Below are 24,480 nucleotides of genomic sequence, written 5' to 3'. Positions count from 1 at the left end.
TGGCGGAGAGGTGGATAGGCCGGGTCCAGGAGGACCCCAGCGTGCGCCCTTTCTCTCGCTGCTCTGCTTCCCAGTCTCCCCACCTCGCCTTCCCTCTCTTCTGTCCCGGCCAGGAGCCCCAGACGCTGCGTCACAACTCCCCGGCTGGCGCGGGCGGGGAAGCAACTGCAAAACTTTCCGCAAACTTCACGGTGTGGTGGGACCACGGCTACGAGGTCGGGCCAGCCCGGGGCGGGGGCGTGCGGCAGACCCAGGTGGCCAGACCCGGGCCGCCAGCATCCGCCCCGCCGCCCAGCCATCCCGCCTCTTTCTGCCGACGTCTCCACAGCCCAGCATCCACTACCTCCATGCCGAGGAGGACCCCTCCTCCGGTCTGGTGGGGAAGGGGCGGAGCCCAGGGCCTGGCCACCAGGGCGAAGATTGGGGGAGGGGGAGGCAGGGCCCTTGTTCCGTGTGCGGAGCGCGAACAATTCTTGCACGTCTTGTTTTAGCATTTTCGTGACCTCTGTGTCAGTGTCCCCGGTGCAGGAGTGTAGCACTTTTGCTAGTTGGGGCTGCATCCCGAAACCTGGGGAAAATCTGTCCACTGGACGTCCCAGAAGACCGACATCATCACTCCCACCAACTGGACTGCTGGCCGGTAGCAAAAGACCAACTGGAAATTTCATAAAAGGTTAGACAATCCACAGTTACTCAGTGTTACGCAACAGGTCTCTGCAGCACAGAGCACGGACCGCGGAGTCAGGATGCTGGAGTCCAGCCCTGCCTCTCTGCGGATTCCCTGCGTGACCTGGGAAAGCCTCTTGGGGTCTCAGGACATAGGGCAGGACTGAGACATTGAGACCCCAAGTGCAAAGAAGACACATTTCTCCTACCACGAGTCATCAACAACACTATGAAACTGTAATATGGGCCGGATGCGGTGGCTCACGCTGTAATCCCAGCACTTTGGGAGGCCAAGGGGAGAGGATCGATTGAGCCCAGGAGTTCAAGACCAGCCTAGGCAACATAGGCAGATCCCATCTCGTTTTGTTAATATAAATTTCTTAAATAATAATAAAACTGTAATATAAATTTTATTATTTCCTGTCTTGCCCACCTTGGTATGTTTTTTGGAAATAAATCTTTTTTCCTTTTCATTCCTCCTATCTTGGGTAAATGTTTCCCCGACTCTGCAATGGGGGTGTTGGGTCAGAGATGCTCATTCGTCTCTTCCCATCTCTGCCAGGCAGAGGCTCCTGGCAAACAGTCCGGTGGTAACAGAGCCTCGAAGCAAGCCCCCACTGAAATCCCCTAGAGGCCCCTGGAAAGGGTCTCATTAGCCACCCTTTGGTTAGCAGCTGGACCAACAAAGTCCCTGCACTCCACGGCTAGCTTCAGCAGGTCTGACGGGACCAGGTCCCTTCTGGTGGCTGTGGCTCCACTGCCCCTTGGGACATGTCTTCTTGGTGTGGCATGTTCTGGGATCTCAGTGCTCTGCACACAACAGGCCATGCTGGAGCTGCCTCAGAGGTCCCCCTTTTGGCCTTCCCTCTTGCACAATCCTGTAATCTCCGAAGGATTTGAGGATTTGCCGGCTTCAGCTAAGCTGCTCTCTCGCTCTATCTGAACAGCCAGAACACAGGATACTCCTCCCCTGAAACAGGGTTGGATTCCCCCTTCTCCAGCAGCTTGAGTAGGTTTCGGCGTTTCCTGCCGGTCGTCCCCACCCTCCTACTACCAGTGGCAGGACAGAAGCCCACTTCCTGACGTCACCAGTGCACAGCATGGGGCCAGAGTGTCCACCACTTGCCAGCGCCTGGTCCCACCATGCCCAGCACACAGGAGGTGTGCTCTCATCTCTTCACCCACGGGTTCAACAAGCACCGACTGCTAGCCCTGTGCTAGCTGCTACGGAAACAGAGATGGGCAAACACAGTTGCAGCCCTAGAGAAGCCTCATTAAGTGGGGAAAATAAATGTTTTGCCATATTCCAGGCAAAGAAGACTCAATGGCTGAGGAGCACGAAAAGAGTGCTGCACTTGCAGGGACAGAGGTTGGTTCAAGCCTCTAAGGCTCAGTTCTAGTCTCTGTCAAGGGTGAGACTTCCTCCTCCAGCGTGACATGGTTCCACACCGTGTTCTGCTGACTGAGACTTCCTCCTCCAGCACAACACGGTTCCACGCTGTGTTCCAACGACTGTTCTGATGTCTGCAGCCACCAACTGCTTTTGATCTTGACTTTGGGGTAGAAAGCAGGGACACATCTGGGAGATTCTCCTGTGGAGAATCCAGGCCGGTTCCCTACTGCGTAAAGATCCTGTGCAGGCTCAGTTGTCAACAGAACGTGGTCACAGTCCGTAGGAGTGTTGGGTGTTTTGAGCAGCACGGGGCTTTTGAGGAACCCCTCATCAGCATCCAGACCTTCATCTGCTTCCAAAGAAGGGCTCGCATCCTCTGTGCCCACAGCCTCCTCACCATTCCCGTGCCCACAGTTGAACAGCTGTTTATTGAGGGCCAGTACGTGTCAGGCATCAGGCTAGATGCTGGAGACTTAGTGAGGTCTGTAGTCAGAGATTTTTGCCAAGGGGATTTTTGCCAAGATGGTATTCGCTATTGTGGAACTGAAACTGAGAATGGTTCTCCCCTAGACACTGACCGACTGTCAGCCAGCAACAGGTACCGGGGGTGATATGGTTTGGAGCTGTGTTCCCGTCCAAATATCATGTCAAATTGTAATCCCCAGTGTTGGAGATGGGCTGTGGTGGGAGGTGATTGGATCATGGGGGTGGATTTCTCATGAATGGTTTAGCACCATCCTCCTTGGTGCTGTTCTTATGATAGTGAGTGAGTTCGCACGAGAACCAGTCATTTAAAAAGTCATTTAAAAAGTCATTTAAAAGTGGGCAGCACCTCTCCACTCTCTCTCTCTCGCTCCTGCTCCACCCATGTGAGCTGCTGCATCCCTGCTGCCATGACTGTAAGTTTCCTGAGGCCTCCCTAGAAGCCGAGCAGACGCCAGCATCATGCTTCCTGTACAACCTGTGGAACCATGAGCAAATTAAACCTCTTTTCTTTATAAATTACCCAATCTCAGATATTTCTTTTTTTTTGAGACCAAGTCTCACTCCATTGCCCAGGCTGGAGTGCAGTGGTGCAGTCTTGGCTCACTGCAACCTCCACCTCCCAGGTTCAAGCGATTCTGCCTCAGCCTCCTGAGTAGCTGGGATTACAGGCACCTGCCACCACGCCCGGCTAATTTTTTTTGTATGTTTAGTAGAGATGGGTTTCACCATGTTAGCCCAGCTGGTCTCGAACTCCTGACCTCAGGTGATCCACCCTCTTCAGCCTCCTAAAGTGCTGGGATTACAGGCGTGAGCCACCTCGCCCAGCCTAGTCTCAGGTATTTCTGAGAGAATGGTCCAATTCTGTATTAGCATTACTCATTGGCAGACCCCCTGTGGGTCTGCTAATTTCATCAAAACCAGGTTACTCCAGGTGTGGTGGTTCAGGCCTTATAATCCCAGCTCTGTGAGAGGCCAAGGTAGGAGGATCACTTGAGGCCAGGAGTTAACAATCAGCCTGGGCAACATAGCAAGACCACATTCCTACAAAAATTTTAAAAATTAGCTGGGCATTGTCATGGTGGTGTGCACCTGTAGTCCTAGCTACTTGGGAGGCTAAGACGAGAAGTACTTGAGCCCAGGGATTTGAGACTGGAGTGAGCTATAATCACACCACTGGACTCCAGTCTAAGCGACAGAGTGAGATCCTGTCTCCAGTCAATCAATCGAACAGTTTAGTGGAAGGAGTATAGACTTTGGAGCCAGAGAAACCTGAGTTCAAATCCTGGCTTCCCCATTTCCCAGCTTTGTGACCTGCAGCAAGCTATTAATACTTTAACTCTGAGCTCACAATAATTCTTACTTGTAAATGGGGCAACTTGAGATGTTTCCTACCTTGTTAAATGTTAAGCGTAAAGCAATGGCATGGCCCTTGGATCAATGCGGATGTTCAGGGAATGTGGTCCCCTCCCTATTTCCCATCTTCCTTTGCCATCTGGACATCAGGGCGTCTCCCTTATTCCCTACCCTTCACCCTGCCTGTCTCTCCCCTACCCTCCCACCCTACCCCACCCATGAGATCTGCAGAGATCAGTTTTATCAGATTGTAACATTGAGTTTTACTTTGCCTGGGAAAACAATACAACATCCTTGCATTTTCTGAACATCTCCATATTTAATTGTGTACAAAAGTGGTACCTAAAGTGTAAACTAATCTAGTTAGAAGCATGCTCACTTTGTCTAATAAATGTGTGTCCATAAACAGCTCAGCATGGGGCCATGGGGTGAGTGCAGGCCTGGGGAGTGCAGGTGAGTTGGAGTTCCAGCTCTGCCATTCACTAGCCACATGTCCTCAAGCAAGTCACTTCCCTTCCCTGAGTCTCAGGTGCCCTGTGAGGTGTAAGTTTTGGTGTCATTACTCACTGTGCTTAGGGTTCCTCTGGGATTACTCTCCTCTTCTCTGGTTCTGTGGCTCAGCAGCCTCTCCAGCCAGAGGGTGCCCAGAGGAGTAGAGCACCCCAGCAGGCCAGGTCTACAACAGAAGCTTAGGAAAGGAGAACTCAAGACAGGGAGGGAAAATGCAGCTGGATGGCTAGGTAAGGTACGACGCTATAAAGAAAGACTTGGGCCAGGCACAGTGGCTCACACCTGTCATCCCAGCACTTTGGGAGGCTGAGACGGGCAGATCACAAGGTCAGGAGTTTGAGACCAGCCTGGCCAATATGGTAAAACCCCTTCTCTACTAAAAATACAAAAATTAGCCGGGCATGGTGGTGGGCGCCTGTAGTCCCAACTACTCAGAGGCTGAGGCAGAAGAATCGCTTGAACCTGGGAGGCGGAGGCTGCAGTGAGCTGAAATTGCGCCACTGTACTCCAGCCTGGGTGACAGAGCAAGACTCTGTCTCAAAAAAAAAAAAAAAAAAAAAAAAAAAAAAAGACGGCCAGTCCTTGCCTTGCCTGAGGCAACTAGAAAAGAGGCAGTGACCCCAAAGGGTTCTGTATGACCTGCCCCACCCTGCACCTTCTCCAAGCCAGGGAAGAGGACTGGCCAAATGTGGGGTTGGCCCAAGTGGGTCTCACCCTCTCTTCTCCCTGGCTCCTGCATCTCAGATACCCAGGGCTCCACTCAGGCAATCCACTCCAAGTCCATCTGGCTACCCCCTCGTCTACACCACCAAGGATCGTAGAGTGGACTGGGCTAAAGAGGGAAGGAAGAAGGCAGGCTTAGGATTCAGAAAGACCCACAGTTCAAGATCTGGTTCAACCTCTTCCAAGGGGAACTTAAAGGAACTATTTTTTTCCACATCCACATGACTGGGGAACTTTACGGTTGGTCTGTCTTCTCTTGACTGGTCCACCCCATTACAGCCCCAGCCCTCCTCACCCTTCATCCAGCCACAGTTACAACCGGACAAAAATTCCGCCCACTTTCTCTAGGTTCTTTCCCTTCTCACTTCTGTGGAGAACACCTAGAAGGGCTCCCTGATCCCAGGAAAGCCTCTGAGTTTATATCCACTCACTTCCAACTCAAGGCCTGTATTAGAAGAGGAATCCTTAGGCCGGGTGCGGTGGTTCACGCCTGTAATCCCAGCACTTTGGAAGGCTGAAGTGGGTGGATCACCTGAGGTCAGGCATTCGAGACCAGCCTGCCCGACATGGTGAAACCCCATCTCTACTAAAAATATGAACAATTAGCCAGGTATGGTGGCAGATGCCTGTAATCTCAGCTACTCAGGAGGCTGAGGCAGGATAATCGCTTGAACCCAGGAGGCGGAGGTTGCAGTGAGCCGAGATGGTGCCACTGCACTCCAGCCTGGGCAACAAGAGCAAAACCCTGTCTAAAAAGAGGGATCCTTTAAAGGGACCCCAAATCCCAGCCTTTTCTCTTCCAAGGGCTAAGAGATAGTTAGCTCACAGGAAGTCCAGATTTCCTTTCCATGAGCCTAGGAATCTGGACATCGACTCTCACTTGGAGGAGCCACCATGAAAACACTGTGAGCTGTCAGCGGGGCCCTGGAGTAAGCTCAAAGCGGTTGGGCTCAGGGCTTCAAACCCCGGCTGCAACAGAGGTCACAAAGCAAATGCCTCTCAGATCCTCGCTGGCTCCTGTCTCCATTGGGGAGGCTTGAGCGGGTCAGGAGCAAGCTGTCTAAGGGGAGCTCAGAGAGGGACAGAGGTTGCCCTGAGGCACCACAGTAAGGAAACGAGGGCATCACAGAGCTGAGCTGAAGAACCAGCTATGCATGAGTGAGACCGAGTCCCCAGAACTTTCTACTGCCCTCCCCAGCTGGGGAGGCGGGGAGGAAAGGGAGTCACTGAGATGGAGCAGGATGCCACTTAGGGCTCTGCTGGGCCTCCTAAGCATGGAAATAAAGGAAAAGTCCTGAGTCCCTTTTAAAGGACATCCCAGGCACTTAGCTAGCCTTAAAAAGTCAATGAAGCCGGACACAGGGGCTCACACCTGTAATCCCAACACTTTGGAAGGCCGAGGTGGGGTGATTACTTGAGGCCAGGAGTTGGAGACCAGCCTGAGCAACATAGTGAGACCGGTCTCTACAAAAATAAAATAGCAATCTGATAAATATGAAGCTAAGTAACAATCATCTCACAAGCAAGTCACTTACAAGGTGTTTTGATTCCCCATAGAAACTAAAAGATAACAACTTAACGTATCTTCTTGAGATGTTTCCAGAAACCTCCACCAGATGGAAAATGCCTCTATTATTATACAGATCTTAGATAAAGGGGAGCTGGGGACTAAACTCTGACCACTGCTCTTTGCCATGAGCCAGACCAGTGTATAGCCTCCATGTATTTCTTGGTTTAAAATTTTGCCTGCAGCTTCTGCTATCCTGAAATGTAACCCCATCTTTAAAAACTCTTGCTTGTAAGCCACTAGGGAGTTTGGGTCCTTTTTTTTCTCTTTCTTTTTCTTTTCTTTTTTTTTGAGATAGAGTCTTGCTCTGTTGCCCAGGCTGGAGTGCAGTGGTACAATCTTGGCTCACTGCAACCTCCACCTCTCAGGTTCAGGCAATTCTCCTGCCTCAGCCTCCCAAGTAGCTGGGATTACAGGCATGTGCCACCACACCCGGCTGATTTTTGTATTTTTTGTAGAGACAGGGTTTCACCATGTTGGCCAGGATGGTCTTGAACTCCTGACCTCAGGTGATCCACCTGCCTCAGCCTCCCAAAGTGCTAGGATTCCAGGCATGAGCCACCACGCCCAGCCTTAGGGAGTTCGGGTCTTAAGCACTAGCTGTCTGTCCTCCTTGCTAAGCACCAAACAATAAATATGCTTTTTCCCGCTGCAAATCTCAGCATCAGTGCCTGACTTTCCTGCAATGGGCAAAAGCAGACCCCAGTTGAAGTCAGTGACAGTGTCACCCTGACTACTCTACAAGGGCCTGCCTGCCCTGGAACCGCAATGCCTCTGGGCCTGTCCCTGCACTGAGGACCAAGCCCGGAGTCCAGGCCTCCTCTGAGCCACAGCTGTGGTTGGGCTGGCAACTCTGCATCTTCACGATGTAGATGCTCCCTGACCTTTCCTTCTGTTTCCCCAACTCAGGAAGGACAGGCAGGGTGAGGTTTCCTCTAGTCTCAGTATTTGAGCCTTCTAAGCAAGGCCCAGTCCCTGCCAACAGCCTTCTGGGGATCTCACTGATCCTGGCCCAGAGGAAGGCCAGGCTTTGCAGATGCAGAGCCTCCCCTGATCCATCCCTTCCAGCCCAGGCCTCTGGCAGAATAAAGCCTGGACCAGAACAGGAGCCAGGAGGCTTCATCCAGCTGGCCCACCACCTCCACCCTGGCCCAGGAGGCTGGCTCCACCTCCCACAACCCTCAGTGGAGCAGCAAGTAGGAAACAGGGGCACCTGGGAGGCACTGCAGTGTTTTCCAGCTGTTTAGTGGGCGGTGATCAGCATTTTCAAAGTGCAGTAAAACACTTAAATGTCACAGTGCATTGCACATGAGTTAAGCCCTATGCTGGGGGATATGTTCCGGGTTGAGATGTTATCAAATTTGAAAAACACTGCTGCTGAGGGCCTGGCCTGAGCCCCCTAAGCTCCCCAGGTATCCCGGCCTAGCTCTGGTCTGCTCACCTGACTGAGGAACTGCATCTGACACACTGCCCGGAGCTCCTCTTGGGTCTCACACCTAAGCTCCCTCACTCCCCCTGTCTGGCTCTACTTCCCCTGCAGAGACACGGGCTGAACTACTTGGCCCCGGGCTTCCCGAGGGGCAGCTCATGGTGCAACAACATGATATGGCATTTGGAGCAAGGGAGAGATGCACAAGGCGCTGAGAGAGCCCAGAGGAAGGCCGGAGGTGAAGCCTAAACTGAGTTCTCTAAGATGCTCAGGCGGCCAAAGCAATGGAATGGCACTGGCAGAGGCCGGGATGTGTGAGATCACAGGGGCCCCGCAGTGACACACATGGTTTGTGAAGCTTCTAAGGACCCTTTGCTGCCATGTTCCCCTCCTTATCCTAGTGAACTCTGCTTCTCTCTCAAGGCCCAGCTCGGTGCCCTCTCTCCATCCCCAGGGTCTCATCTCGCTCTTATGCAACTCCCCACCTCCCACTCAGCTTCTCAGCTGTAAGCTTCCTTAAGGCAGGAGCCAAGCTGAGGGGCCCTTTTATCGCCCACAAATCCCGGCCCAGTGCATTAACAGAAGGGCCCAACAGGTATGTCCGAGTGGATGCATGAAGTTCACAGATGCAGCAGTTGTAGCTCAGAGTGGGAGTGCCTGGCTCAAGGTCACACAGCAAGTTGTGGAGTTGTGGTGTAAGGCACAGTCCTCACTCAGGGCTGTACTGTGACCTTGTTCTACGATGCCAAACCTGGGCACTTTTGTCCAGCTGACGTGGCAGAGAATGCCGGAGGAGGAGTATTGGTGTGAAGGTTGTGGGGAGGGTTGAGAGGGTCACAGATGCAAAGGAGCAAGGCCTTCCTGGATGTGCTGCCCAGAGGCAAGCCCTACTCTTAGGGCATGTGAGCCAGGCTGACATCTATGTCCTCTGGACATCTCTCCTGGGGCCACTGTGACATGGAAGTGGCCACCAGCCTCACCCTCTGTTTTATCCCACAACCCTTTTACGCCTTACAGCAACCTTAAGGAAGCCAAGGAAGAGGGTCCCATTCTCACTCACCCAATTAGGACACTCAGGAGCAGGAAGATGCAGTTTCTAGGGACAGACAGGACAGGCTTATGGCTTCCTAATCTATGAGCGTGACAGGAGCATAGAGGGCTTACAAAATCGGCAGCACTGACATTCTGCGAAGCCATGCCTCCATTTCCCCATCTAAGTTCGCTTCCAGCCCAGGACTGCAGAGCCAGGACTGCTGCCCATGCTGGCTGGGTCTCCAAGTAGATTTCTTCTGAGGGCCACAAGCCATGAGGCAGGGGAGGGACAAAGTAAAGGGAGTCTGGGGGAGGGGAGCCAAAGCGCAGCCCTTACCCACAGCAGCCTCTGCCCAAAAGATGGCACTCATAGAATCCACCTCACCCAATGTTCAAGCCTGTAGGCCCTTCCTCCCCAGTCACTCCTGGTCCACCCACTGCTTGTACCAAACCTCTCTAGGCCTAAGTTTCCACATGTAAAAGCAGAGAGTGGCTGGGCGTAGAGCCACAATGCCTGTAATCCCAGCAATTCAGAAGGCTGAGGTGGAAGAATCACTTGAGTCCAGGAGTTCAATACCAGCTTGGGTAACATAACAAGAGCCTGCCTCCAAAAAAAAAAAAAAAAGAAGAAGAAGAAAAAAACCCATCAAGTTGCCCCCTACTTTGCATATGCCTAGGTTGTGAAGCAACACAGCCCAGTAACTTCTTTGCAAAGCACAAGTGCTAGAGCCCCTTCTCTCTGCTCCCTCTCCAAGCAGCCTTCAGGGTGAAAAGGCTTGGACGGCACATGGGGAGGCCACCACAGCTGCAGACTGCTTGCAAGGCTGAGGATACCACAGCTCTCTAGCTGGGCACTTCCCTCCACACCCAGGAGTCAGTCAGCCAGCTGCTCTCTGACCCCCTCACCACGGGGTCTCCTGCCCAGCGCCTCACACATGTACACACACACCCCTTCACTGACTCCAGCCTGTCTCACACCCCTGCTGGGCTCCCCCAGCACAATAGTCCTCTTGTATTCCCTGCTCCCACCAGGTCCCAGACCTGCTCTCAGGCCTGCCTGTTTTCCCAGCCTCTGGCAGGTTCCCCCCACCCAACCACAGAACTCAACAGCAACGTGAGTCTCTAGCCACTCCCTGCCCTTTTAACCCTCCTCGTCTTCCTGCGACCTCTTCTCTCCCAGCCTTCCAAAGAGTTGCAGTCCAGCCCTGGCCTTCCTCACCCCTCCCTCATCCATTGGGCCAGGGTGGAATCATAAGCAGACCCAGGTCTTGGCCAGCTCCTCCTGCAGCCCTGGACCCCTCAGGTGAAAGGAAAATGTTAGAGTTGTTTTATGTTTTACGAGAAGCCTAAGGGTGAGAAGCTTTGCCTGAAGCAGTGAATGTTTCTTGAGTGTATTGTTAGGTACTTGTGCAAGGGATATGTTGTAGGGGCCCTCCAGGTGCTCCCCATAAAGGCAGCATACGTATGACATCATATGCCGTCATCATATGCTGTTGGAGAGCCGACAGCCTTGTAGTTTTTTTTCCCAGTGTAGAAAATAATAGTCCTGTCTTCCAAGTAGGTGAGTTCAGAGAGGCCTGATAGCCACCCTCTCCAATGACCCCACCCTTATTGCGGTAGCTGGCCGGCAGGAAAGTTGGCAGGACTGTGTTCATCCTTCAGTGTTCATCCCGCCTGGGAGTCAGGTAGCCTACAGCGGTGTTCTCAAACTGGAGCCTGCATCAGCAACACCTGGAGGATGAAACAGCCTGTTAGGCCCCTCCCCTTCTGTTTCGGATGCAGTGGGAATGGGTGGGACCTGAGAGTGTGCACTTCTATAAGCTCCTGGGTGATGCTGACGCTGCTGAACACTTTCATCCATAGAGATGCTTCTCCCCGGCTCAGCCAGAAGCAGTTTTGGAGCCAGGGGAAGAGGAGACTGCTGACCTTGTAAGATAGGGGTTGATACTGAACCTCAAGCCAAAGGGGCAGTCTCTTCAAAGGTCTGCATGTGGTGAGTAGAAGGCTCTGAACCTCACATTAGTGAACTTAGGGTTCCACTACTAGATCTTGTGATCTTTTTTTAAACCACATTTTCTGATTCCCCTCTTATGAGCAAGCCAGGCACTTTACATATCTTATCTCTACTCCTTACTCCCACTATGCAAGGAGATATCCCTGAAGCTTGCAGAGGTGGGATCTGAACCCAGACCTCATTTTAAAGTCTGGGCTCTTAACCTTTCTGTGATTCTGCCTTAAGAAACGAGGCAAATAGCTTGGGCAATGAGAATGATGAAGGGAGGGAAGGAAATAGAACCCTTTTTTAGACAGCTGACATGTCCAGGTCTGCCACAGAAGTGGGGACATACAGGTTTTCCTGCTCTCCATCTAAAGCTACCCATCTCACATTCCAAGAGCCCAGTTCTTTCCCTCCTGGGCCCTTACTCCTGGATTGCTGGCTCCTGGATTGCCAGGCCTTCCCTGTCCTGTTCACTGCTGTATTCCCACCAACAAGCATCATTCTTGGCACACTTGAAGGTACCAAAGGTGTTGCATGAATCAACACATTCCCATGCCTGCAATGCCCCGAGACTCAGCCAGTTGCCAGGATTCTCCCATCTACACCTTAGGTGGTCAGGTCCCTGTGTGAAGCTGGAGAACTACAGTCAAATCAAGAGGCTGGGAAATATACTTCTTAAAACTGATTTTAATATTCTTCTTCCCTCCCCTACCCCACTGGGAAAAGGCTAAAACAATCTGGATGGGTTTAATTACAAATTAATACATACTGTCATTGTGTAAAGTAAATCAACATTGGGGCAACAAGGGACTATTGGAAAAAGTGAAACCCATATTAACAAAATATGTCATGGAAGAACCCCACTTAGTGATTTCACTGGCTGCTTGAAAGACAGTCAATGGAAAGGTCAATGTTCTGCATATTCTCTGGGGCCTGCCTGTCCATGCAACGAAAGGAGGTCTTGCCCAGACTCAGCCAAGCCTAGTTAGCTTCAACCAGGCCCTAGACCAAAAGCAAGGGAAGAGAGCATCCTTTCAATAGGATAAGGGTAGAAAGGGCAGACTGACAGATAAAATCCTGCAGCTTCACTTAAAAGCCCACAGGGAAAAAGAAAGCAGGAAGTTACTGGGAAGCCTTAAAGAAAGATGCAGCATTTTCTCAACATTAAAAAAAAAAATGTTAAAAAATTAAAAAACAAACAGAAATCAACTGCAAGGTCATTGGAGAGGAAGAAAAAAAGGAATAGAACTTCATTATTTTCAGTAAGTTTGAACATGGTCTCAGCTTCATCCATGTCTTCATTATGCAGACACCATCCTCTCAGCACTGTGCTCAACCTGTGAGACCCTTTGCCTAGCAGCTTAAAGGAAATGTTTTTTTAAAAAGGTACTATACACTCATACATAAATGCACACGTTTATATGTGCATGTGTATATACATATAAATTGTAATAAAGTAGTTTTAGAAAGCGGGGGGCACCAAGGCCTCTGGGGCTGACTTCCTTGCATTCAGAATTCCACAGGACGATACCTACCTAAGAACTTCTCTCCAATTTGAAACACTCCATCTTCCCTTAAGATCGCCTGATAGGAGGAGACTGAGGCAGGTCCACAAAACAAATGAAGGTCCTAGAAAATGTGTCACCAGTGACATTGTTCACATGTGAAAGGAACACTAGAGACATGAGTTATTTGAGAGCCCTCTACCCCTTCTGACTCCCCCTCCCTGCCCAGAGAACTTGCAGGCCGGAATACTACATCTTTAAATATTTCTGGCTGAGCCCTCTCGCCACATATGTCAGTAACATTCCAAGCTGGCGACCACATGTTCAGGCCCTGGCTCCCTTCCTCTCTACTGAGGAGTGCTCTGTTGTTTCAAGGGCACGGTGGGGCCACCCGGCTCCCATTTCAGCTCCATCTTCAGTTGATCATACATCTCAGAAACAACTAAATTAAAAAAGAAAATTGGTGCCAAAAGAATCTTCATATTTGAAACACCTATTTCTCCTTTTTTTTTTTTTTTTCCTGAGACAGAGTCTTGCTCTGTCACCCAGGCTGGAATGCAGTGGTACCATCTCAGCTCACTGCAACCTCTGCCTCTTGTGTTCCAGAAATTCTCCTGCCTCAGCCTCCCGGGTAGCTGGGACAAGGTGCATGCCACCACACCAGGCTAATTTTTGTATTTTTAGTAGAGATGGGGTTTCACCATGTTGACATGGTGAAGAACTCCTGGTCTCCAACTCCTGACCTCGTGATCCACCCACCTTGGCCTCCCAAAGTGCTGGAATTACAAGCGTGAGCCATCACATCCGGCCTGATGCCTATTTCTTTTGAGATTGTTTTTAAAATTCCACTTGATGAATTTTTTAAAGTGAGCTAGACAAAGTGTGTGTGTACATACACACATAGACACACACCACCACACACCCACAAAATTCAGAGGCTTGGGGGGAAGGTTGTTTGCTGCCAAAAGATCTAACAGAAGAAAGCTTATATGCTGATCAAGTTTTAATAACATGGTTAACAAGAAATGTACACCATTTAGCAAGCACACAAAGACTGTGGGTAGGAACTACTGATCCCTGGAGTGTCTGGCTCCCAAGCCCATTTTCTGCCTACCTTTGGCATAGCTTCATAGTTACTACATTCAGAGAATCCAAGAGGACTGCATGGACAGATGAACCTTTATTTAAAAAAATAGCACTTCAAATAAATTAAAAGGGACAACCGTCAAGTGTTCAAATTGTGAAGAAATAGTTGAAAACCTAGAGAGACTCCAAGCTGCAGTCTTCTAACCTCATTCTTTGTCCAATGGCAAAACCCCACACATCTCAGTACTCCCACTCAATTTTTTCCCTACTGAGATGAGGGAAGCAATTGCAGACAGGAGACCAGACGGAGGAGAAAGCTGCATCTGATTGGAATGAACATTGCCACGTACTTGCTAATACGGGTTTCACTTTATGACCAAATGTATTCTTTCAAAAATAAAAAAGGGGAGAGGGAAGCTGCATGTTTTTAAAAATTGAAATTATTTAGGGATAAAACACTAACTCTAGTGCCTTTAACGGGCAATAGCAACTTTTTTCCTCCGAAGTCAAACACCATCCCCAGCTGAGCCTTTGTGCTACAAGCTTTTCAGGAGATGTTACCTAAACTTTATTAAAAGAAAAGAACAAGTTTAAATATAGACACTGGACTAGCCCAGTCTGTATTTTCAAGTCCACATTCTTCATCTGAAGCACTGCATCAGGGACCCCCCTGAGTCTGCATGTTTTCAAGTTCACAGTACATGGAATCAGTTTTTCTTTTTAATTTTTTCCTCACTCAGAGCAGCCACACACAGTGGCCGTTGACGCCGGAACCTCAGGCGGGGCCTTTTCCTATGAGGCCTGGCCGGAGCTGCCCAAGGTTTCTCCTCAATGAGAATCGATGCTGTCATGCTCTATGGATGGGAAAAAAGCAAGAAAATAAAAGCACCTGGTACAGGTTTCATCAGATCCATTCGGATTCGCTATGTTCCAAACCCGCTGCTGAATGCCATTTGTCCACTTTGTGTGTGTTGAACAGTTTGTGGCCTTGGAGTCTGTCTCAATTAGAAGAACTGTTATTGGACGCCCCAGAGGTTGATGCAATAGCAGCTCCAGCAGGGCTACTCGTAGAGACTGACTTTCGGATGTGAGGCAACAAGTAGGGATCACAGGCCAGCTGCTGGACATCAATGCGGTCCTCCTTTCGGTAGGCCAAGCATCGTCGAATAAACGCCTGCAAAGGAGAGTTTCTTGAAGATGGAGGCAGATGGTCTTGGTACCCCTGGAGGGAACCCTAAGGCTATTGGCTGCCAGGGCCCATAGCAAATATCTCCTAAAGAGAAGGAACTTAAGGCTTTCCCCAGAAACCACCAGGCAGACCCAAAGAAAATAAGGGAAGGAGAAGCACCAACAACAGTACCTCTCTGCTGCCACTGATTCCTTCCCAGACAGAAAGGGCTGAGCCATTACTGAAGGGAGGAAAAAGGAAGCATGACCTCTAAATACTCCTGCCCCCAAAGCACTAAGACCAACAGAAAAAAAAAAAAAATCTCTCTTTGTCTTCGCTGGTTTGGATGGGAACAGTCTAACTTCATGGTCCTCCATCTACAAACCATGACCTCAAGTGAACTTCCTGCGGAAGTGAAAATTCTATCACCATATGAAGTGTCAGGAGACACACAATGGCTAATACTATGATGTGTCACAGGTGATAAAATCATTTCCCTATGTCGTAAAGGGAAACCTGAAAAGGACTTGCATCCGTGATAACACTGTAGACCCAAAAATGCAGTGAGTGGGATTACACACGGAATTCCAGGTGACTACCAATATGGAGGCTATGCAGTTTCAGTTTCTGTAAGTCTTAGCATAAAGGCCCTTATGTAGATTATCTGTCTTGTCCTGCTTGCTTTCTTCCTATTTTTTAGCTAGTTCTATTTAATCAGTTTCAATATAACTATTTTAAATAAATTAATTTTTAAGAATCTAAAACATCATTATTACAGAAAGTCCGTATTTTACACGAGGGTGACAAGGACGTGATGTGTCGGTACGCACAGGTTCACTGGCTCTCTCAAATGGACTGCCCTGGCGGGGGATGTCAATGCAGAGGCTGTGCATGGGTGCAGCAGGCAGTATAAGGGAACTCTATACTTTCAGTTTTGCTGTGAGCCTAAAATTGCCTAAAAAGCAGAGTTGATTTGAAACAAAATCTACAACATGAATCAAGCTTTTGATTTTCTGGTTTTCCCCCATGTTTGGTAAACACATTAATAATACAATGCCAATCCTGGCTTTTCAAAATCAAAGACAGGTACTGGCTTGGTTAAAGCATTTGGAAGATAAAAACAATTCATAGAAATGAACATAATGATCTTTGGCCTTTAAAAAATGAACTTTTCGGCCGGGCGCGGTGGCTCAAGCCTGTAATCCCAGCACTTTGGGAGGCCGAGACGGGCGGATCACGAGGTCAGGAGATCAAGACCATCCTGGCTAACACGGTGAAACCCCGTCTCTACTAAAAAAAATACAAAAAACTAGCCGGGCGAGGTGGTGGGCGCCTGTACTCCCAGCTACTCGGGAGGCTGAGGCAGGAGAATGGCGTGAACCCGGGAGGCGGAGCTTACAGTGAGCTGAGATTCGGCCACAGTACTCCATCCCGGGCTACAGAGTGAGACTCCGCCTCAAAAAAAAAAAAAAAAAAAGAACTTTTCTAGGTGAAAAGCATAGAATTGGAGTTAAACAGGTTACCTTGGGTTAAATATTTGTCAAACTTTTTTTTTTTTTAACTTTTTTTAGAGACAAGATCTTGTTCTGTCACCCAGGCTGGAATGCATTGGCATGATCACAGCTCACTGTAGTCTCAAACTCCTGGGCTCAAGTGATCCTCTACCTCAGCCTCCCAAGTAGCTAGGACCAAAGGCGTGCCCCACCACATCCAGCTACTTTTAAAATATTTTGTAGAAATGGGTCTCACTATGTTTCCCAAGCTGGTCTCAAACTTGTGGCCTCAAGTAATCTCGCCACCTCATCTTCCCATAGTGCTAGGATTACAGGTGTGAGCCACGGCACTCAGCCAAGTAAACTTCGTTTACCTTGAATTTTCTCTGTAGCTGCCAGTGTCAGCTCTTAAAACAGCAATCAGCTCACATAGTTGCCCTGATTAAAACCTGCAACTGCCTTCCCTCACACTTACCCTCACCCTCCTGCCTCTCTTACCACCTTCCCCTTTGCTCTGTGGACCTGCAAAAAGCTCATTCTCACATCTGAGCTTCTCTCCACTAAAATGCTTTCCCCTGCAGATCTACGGCTCCTGCAAATCATGGCTCCCAACTTCATACCATTCAAGATACTGCACAAAATGTCACTTCATCTTTGAGGCCTTCCCTAACCATGCCATCAAAAAAGAAGTTTCCACCTCCTCATCCCCCTACTCTGATTTATTTCTTCATAACATGTGTTACCACCTGAAATGTATCCACTTTTTGTTTTATTGTTTTTCTCATAAGTGGAATATAAACTCCTTAAGGGTAGGGAACTGGTCTGCAGAGTTCACTGCTACATATTCGGTTTCATCTCCACTACCCAGAATAGTGTCTTAGTGTTTCATAGGCATTCAATAAATATTTGTTGTGGGAGGACAGGAAAAGAAGAGGGTAGGATTTGGAGAAACAGGGACATAGGAGACAATTCATGGAAACATTTGGAGATACTTCTGTGTTCTTCATAGCAAGTTCATCTAACAGTCTCTAAAGTTTTGGAGACATTTGTTCAAAATTTATTGAATAAACACAAAAATCTGACAGAAGTTATATAAAATAGTCTTGAAAAACCTGACAGATTAGGAGAACTAAACATCTACCAGATAACATATTCAAGTCCCTCAGTGTCAACTCTGGGGGGCAGCTGCGGCACGGGTAGTAGAGCAGCTAGCTAGATAATCTGCCAAGGATTAGGTGCTACCAGTCCTCTTAAACCTCACAACCACCCTTTTTTTTTGGAGACAGGGTCTCACTGTGTTGTGGAGGCTGGAGTGCAGTGGCTATTCACAGGTGTGATCATAGCACATTAGAGGTGTGCAGCGCCACACCTAGCTACAAACACCTTTTAAGGAAGATGTTTTTGTCTCTGTTTTTACGGATAAGGAAAAGCAGCTTAAAAGGTTTAGCTTGCCTAAAGTTACACAGCTACTACTGAGTGCAGAGCTGATACCAAAATTAGGTTAACCAAGCTTCAAAGCTGAGCCTCTCTCCAGCTCTCCCAGGACAGTCAGGAAATCAGCATTTGCCTTAGGGATATGTTATGGGACTTCTCCCTTGCAGATTTGATTTCTTGGTTATGCAGTACTTAAACTGTTGAACAATGGGGACAGGGAGTAATCAGTCAGGAATTACAAACAACTGCTAAAGATGTTAATTCTTACCCTGTGACATGGCAGCTATACCACTTGGAAAAAGAGGCTCTTTCCCAACCTATGTCACATAGGTACGCTGTGAAGGAACAGCAGAGATCAAACGCCAAAAAAAGAGATTAGACTTGTAACTGGCTGGGCACAGTGGCTCACACCTGTAATGCCAGCACTCTGGAGGCTGAGGCAGGTGGATGGCTTGAGCCCAGGAGTTCGAGATCAGCCTGGGCAACATGGTGAAACCCCTTGTCTACAAAAAATACAAAAAAATAGCCAGGTGTAGTGGTGCACGCCTGTAGTCCCAGCTTCTTGGGAGGCTGAGGTGGGAGGATCACCTGAGCCTGGGGAGGTCAAGGCTGTGGTGAGCCATGATAGTGCCACTGCACTCCAGACAGGGTTACAGAGTGAGACTCTGTCTCAAACTGACAACAACAAGACTTACAACTGCTCACTTTTAACTTTAAAAATGCTGAATGACCATAGCATCAAATGGGGCTGGCTACTACTCATCTAAGAAGAACTGGTTAATAGAGATAAATAAAATAGCACAGAAAAAGTAGGCTGGCTACTACAATTTGGTTTATAGATGTGGCAAGGATGAATGATTATTTATAGCTTCCTTTTTACCACTTCCCATTCTATGCTTCCTTTGCCCCACTGAGTTTGTTATGCCCTCACCAACTGCAACAGAATTTACTGCCTACCATTCGTGTGACATTTAACTCTATAATGTTGATATGGTTTGGCTGTGTCCCCGCTCAAATCTCATCTTGAATTGTAGTTCCCACAATCCCGTGTCGTGGGAGGGACCTGGTGGGAGGTAACTGAATCATGGGGGTGGCTACCCCCATGCTGTTCTCATGATAGTTCTTATGAGATCTGCTGGTTTTATAAGGGGCTTTTCCCTCTTTGCCTGGCACTTCTCCTTTCTGCTGCCATGTAAAGAAGGATGTGTTTGCTTCCCCTTCCACCATGATTGTAAGTTTCCTAAGGTCTCCCCAGCCATGCTGAACTGAGTCAATTAAACCTCTTTCCTTCATAAATTACCCAGTCTTGGGTATATCTTTGTTAGCAGCATGAGAACAGACTAATACAAATGCCTTAGTACTCTTATATAATTTCTCCTACATGGGCATCAGCTTCCCAAATTAATCATAATCCCTGAATACAGATGAAGCTGGGTATCTTTCATGACATCCACATACTTACCTGTTCTCTCTCTCTCTCAACTGGAGTCTGCTCTCCCTCCCTTTCTGACTCTAGAGAGCCTTTCTGGATTAAAATACACACCTATCAACATTCCTTCTGCTGGAACTGGGGATGGGGTGGTCAGGGTGTAAGCAATGTTCTTCTGTCAAGTGTTCTTAGGAATATTAATTCATGCCTATCCTGATGTTTTTAATAACTCCTAAATTTCACACTGAAGAATCCATTCACTATTACCCAAAGAAATAATACAGAAAGCAAAGCAGTTGTTTCCGTTAGCCAATGGGTCAAACAAACTTACCTTTGCTTCAGGTGTTACTACTGGCTTTGGCGGGAACTGCACTTCAGTAGCTTTAAGAATCGTATTCTCTTGTAGGATGTCTTGCTGAGACTGGTTATGGCCAAAAGGCTGTCACATAAAAACAAACAAATAAGGTGGGCCTCTGATGAATATTAAAGAGAAAACAATTCAGTATCACAGGGAAGGAAAAGGAGAAGACATCTTCTAACATGAATTGCTGCTAGGAACTCTGGAGACAATCCCCTCTAGTTCTCTCACTTTATAGATAAAGGGGGTGAGAGCTCAGAGCATATGTAACTTGCTCACAGTTCAATTTCCAGGTCAAAGCAGAGTGGGGACCAGAAGCAGCATCTCCTATCCTAACGTTTTGCTAAGCTTTGCTCACACCAAAGAAAACGGAGATCCAGAGCAGGACCCAGCAACCTCACCTGCTCGGAGGGATACGTGCGGCCCTAAGAAATACACACCTGTGCCTCAGGACAATTCAAGAAACAGAAAAACAGAAGGAAAGGAAGTGAAAACCAAGAGGGATAAGGAGAGAGCGGGAACAAGAAAGAGTCAGGGTTACTTAATGGTTTCATCTACGCTGAGCTGCCATTTTCTAATAAACTCTTTTTTTTTTTTTTTTTTTCCCTGAGATGGAGTCTCGCTCTGTCGCCCAGGCTGGAGTGCAGTGGCCGGATCTCAGCTCACTGCAAGCTCCGCCTCCTGGGTTTTCGCCATTCTCCTGCCTCAGCCTCCCGAGTAGCTGGGACTACAGGCGCCCGCCACCTCGCCCAGCTAGTTTTTTTGTATTTTTTTTGGTAGAGACGGGGTTTCACCGTGTTAGCCAGGATGGTCTTGATCTCCTGACCTCGTGATCCTCCTGTCTTGGCCTCCCAAAGTGCTGGGATTACAGGCTTGAGCCACCGCGCCTGGCCTCTAATAAACTCTTAAAAATAAGTTCAACTCAAGTCTCTCTATACTGGTTCTACTGAGATCTCTCTCAAACAGTTATTTCTAGATAATTTCTACTACTGTTATCAGCAGTAATTTAACATTGTCAGGGAATGTAAATAAATATTAAGACTACTACCTCTGAATAGTTTCCCTGTTTTAGAGAGGTGAGACAGAAAAGAAAAGAAAAAAGAAAAGAAAAGAAAAGAACAAAGAAAAGAAAAGAAAGACCGAGGAGAAGCTAAAGAGGAAAGTATAATCTGAATTAAGAGCCTGGTCTGGGCTGGGCGTGGTGGCTCACACCTGTAATCCCAGCACTTTGGGAGGCTGAGGCGGGCGGATCATGAGGTCATGAGATCAAGATCATCCTGGCTAACACGGTGAAACCCTATCTCTACTAAAAATAAAAAAAATTAGCCAGGCATGGTAGCAGGTGCCTGTAGTCCCAGCTACTTGGGAGGCTGAGGCAGGAGAATGGCGAGAACCCGGGAGGTGGAGGTTGCAGTGAGCCGATAGCGCACCACTGCACTCCAGCCTGGGCAACAGAGCGAGACTCCAACTCAAAAAAAAAAAAAAAAAAAAAAAGAGCCTGGTCTGGGGAATGTAATCAAAATACTAAGAATTCAAAGGAGACACGGGAACTCCCATCTGGCTTATACCCACAGCCTACTGGGAAACACTAAAACATACAAACACACAAAAACAGGAACATAAATATACAAGTGGATCCTAATATATACATTTATAAGGCATGTTCACAAGGAAAAACAAATATGACAATTCATTAGGTGTAGTTTACCACTTGTTGAAATGATATGTGACCTTGATTAGAGGTAACAATGAATACGTCCTGACACCATCTCCCCAGTATAGAAATACAAAGCATGCTTTCATTAATAATAGGCTCAATTAATGGGACGGTTGGCAATAAAGATTCTGGGGATATTTTGAGTTTGGTTCTTGGGGCCCACAGGTTCTTGGGAAGATTGTATACTTTCATAAATACACGATTTATGTAAATCCCTATACATACTATCAGAACAAATACATGTTCCAGATCTAATTGAGAACAGCAAAAGTGCATGTTTTTAACAGCCCAGCAGAACTCATTAGGTACCCTAGGGTTGAGGATTTCTGCTTACGAATAAGGCTTGTATTATTAAGTCTTTATTTTCTTTAAACCACTCCTTTCAGGATTCTATTTTGTATAACCTAATAATTAACTCCAAGAGACTAATCCATACCAAGGCACTGTATGTGTGTGCCACCCAAGAAAGAAATCAAGCTTCTCCGTCAACCTTCTAACTTACCTTCCTTCCATAAAGACACTGATAGAAGATCACACCCACCGACCACACATCAACTTTATTTGAGATCTTTGGTGGTTCTTTCCCAACCACAAAACACTCTGGTGGTAAATACCTGGGACAAAGAAGAAATAAAAATTCTTAGAATAATGATTATTTAAGTTTAAGCCATGTACAAAAAGACAAAATAAAATATTTGAAAACAGAAATATCTTTTTTTTTTTTTTTTTTGAGACAGGGTCTTGCTCCGTCACCCAGGCTGAGTACAGTGGCGTGATCATGGCTCACTAAAGGCTCAACCTCCCGAGCTCAGGTGGTTCCCCCACCTTAGCCTCCCAAGTAGCTGGGATTAAAGGCAGGCACCAGCATGCCCAGGTAGTTAAAAAAAAAAAAATTGTACAGGTGGGGTCTCACTGTGTTGTCCAGGCTGGTCTCAAACTCCAGGACTCAAGTGATCCTCCCCTCTCCGACCTCCTAAAGTGCTCAGATTACAGGCATGAGCCACCATGCCCGGCCAATATGTGAATTTTAACAGTCAACTTAGACCTACATGGAGAGTCAATGAAAAGACACTCTAGGCGAAGTGTAGTGGCTCATATTCATAATCCCAGCACTTTGGGAGGACAAGTCCGGCAGATCGTTTGAGCTCAAGAATTCGAGACCAGCCTGGGCAACACAGCAAAACCCCATCTCTACTAAAAATACAAAAATTAGCTGGGCCTGGTAGCACACCCCTGTAGTACTTGGGAAGCTGAGGTGGGAGGATCACCTGAGCCTGGGGGAGGCTGACTGCGGTGAGCCGAGATCATGCCACTGCACCCCAGCGACAGAGTGAGACCCCCATCTCAAAGTAAGAAAAGACACTCTAACTTAGGGAGGCAGTAATGTCCCTATAGGGCATCAAAATACAGTTCTCAATTTCCTAAGAGTGGTAAATATTCTCACTAGTCCCACTTCATTCACTCTAAGCCTCCTTTCCCAGGGTCATGCCTAATATAAGTGTCATTTGACAAGTTTTAAAAAGGGGATGGGGAGACACAAAAGAAGCGCATTCCCTTTTAGGATAGCTTCATCAACAAATATTAAATGTAACTAGAAATGGCGTGGGTTTCATGTTGCCAAAAGGAGATGTCTCTGAAATAAGTAAATGTTTTAAAAGTCCAAATGGATTCAGGACCCAGTACAGATATTTGAGGGAAGAGGTTATCCTACCTTCTTATGGTAGCCTCTTATGATTCCAATATCAAAGACGACAATAAAGTCTTAATTTTCAGAAGACACTTCTTTTCTTTTAGAGATGGGGTCTCACTATGTTGTCCAGGTTGCTCTGGAACTCCTGATCTGAAGCGATCCTCCCACCTTGGGCTTCCCAAGTGGCTGGAATTTACAGGTGCACCACTCACCATACCTGGCTCAGAAGGTATTTTATACTTCCTACTTTAAGGGTGATCAGGGGCTTACTGGAAGACTAACAAATAGTGTAGCAAAGGCCAAACTAGTTGTTAGAACAACTCATTCCTCATCTAAATTCCTTCCCTCCCCACCGCCGGTCTCTGAAGAAACTGTTTAATATGTGATAGCCAACCACACCAAATTGTATGGTATGGAAGGTAAGTACCTCTTGTATTTAGGAAACCAAACAAATACAGCTGGAGTCTTAGCCACATCAAGGCTGGAAGGTAGAATTCTGAAGATTGCCGATTGATTTCTGAAGATTTCATGCTAGCAAAATCAATCCTGTGGAAAATTCTGTATTTGGACCCTATGCTCATCCTGGAATACAACTTACAGATTGAAGGGGACCACATGAGTTCACAGGCAGAATATTCCTTCTCTGATCCATCTCTATCAAATTTAGTTTCAGATGACAGCCTCTCTTTCTTTTAAAAAAAGTTCTAGTTTCATATTCTTGTTTCTTATTTTTTATTAGTAAGAGACTTTTTTTTGAGACACGGTCCTGCTCTGTTGCCCAGGCTGGAGTGCAGTGGCGCGATCTCAGCTTGCTGCAACCTCCACCTCGCAGGTTCAAGCAATTCTCCTGCCTCAGCCTCTTGAGTAGCTGGGGTTACAGGCGTCCGCCGCCATGCGTGGCTAATTTTTGTATTTTTTGGTAGAGATGGGTTTTCACCCTGTTGGCCAGGCTGGTTTCAAACTCCTGGCTTCAAGTGATCTGCCTGCCTCAGCCTCCCAAAGTGCTGGGATTAAGTAAGCCACCGTGCCCAGCCTACGAAACATTTTTGGATGATTAAGACCTTTAACTAGATTATTATTTTACAATGAAAACTTTTAGCCAAAGCACACATTGAGAAATGAAATATAGGACTCATTAAGAAGGGAAAAAGGCAAAGAAATAAAGGAAAAAGAATTTATAAAAAGAATAGATCTTCCAAGAGCTACTAAAACCACCCTGAACCCTAGTTTTCATAGTTCTTGATTTTTCTGGGGGGCGGGGGATGGAGTCTCACTCTGTTGCCCAGGCTGGAGTGCAGTGGTGCAATCTTGGTTCACTGTGACCTCTGCCTCCGGGTTCAAGCGATTCTCCTGCCTCAGCCACCCAAGTAGCTGGGATTACAGGCGTGTGCCACCACGCCCGGCTAATTTTTTGTATTTTTAGTAGAGATAGGGTTTCACCA

The 24,480-nt window shown here is 47.7% G+C and overlaps 1 protein-coding gene across 3 annotated transcripts in view; it reads right to left on the bottom strand.

The window, feature by feature from the left end:
- Window positions 1–11,829: 11,829 nt before the first annotated feature.
- The window catches only part of TLK2 (tousled-like kinase 2), a 148,383-nt gene continuing 135,732 nt past the window's right edge, over window positions 11,830–24,480 (bottom strand). For 2 of the 3 annotated variants that reach the window (XM_011947912.1, XM_011947911.1), the window contains exons 19-21: window positions 21,851–21,962; window positions 19,605–19,712; window positions 11,830–14,923 (exon numbers count right to left, since the gene is read on the bottom strand). In XM_011947912.1, coding sequence (XP_011803302.1) covers window positions 14,750–14,923; window positions 19,605–19,712; window positions 21,851–21,962 — 394 coding nt within the window. In that variant the 3' untranslated portion in view covers window positions 11,830–14,749. The remainder of the gene's footprint in view (window positions 14,924–19,604; window positions 19,713–21,850; window positions 21,963–24,480) is intronic. The other variant, XM_011947910.1, reaches the window with a different exon arrangement.

This window comes from Colobus angolensis, unplaced genomic scaffold (genome assembly GCF_000951035.1).
Source record: "Colobus angolensis palliatus isolate OR3802 unplaced genomic scaffold, Cang.pa_1.0 Scaffold271, whole genome shotgun sequence".
Lineage (NCBI taxonomy): Eukaryota > Metazoa > Chordata > Mammalia > Primates > Cercopithecidae > Colobus > Colobus angolensis.
This window is presented reverse-complemented; position numbering and strand designations above follow the sequence as displayed.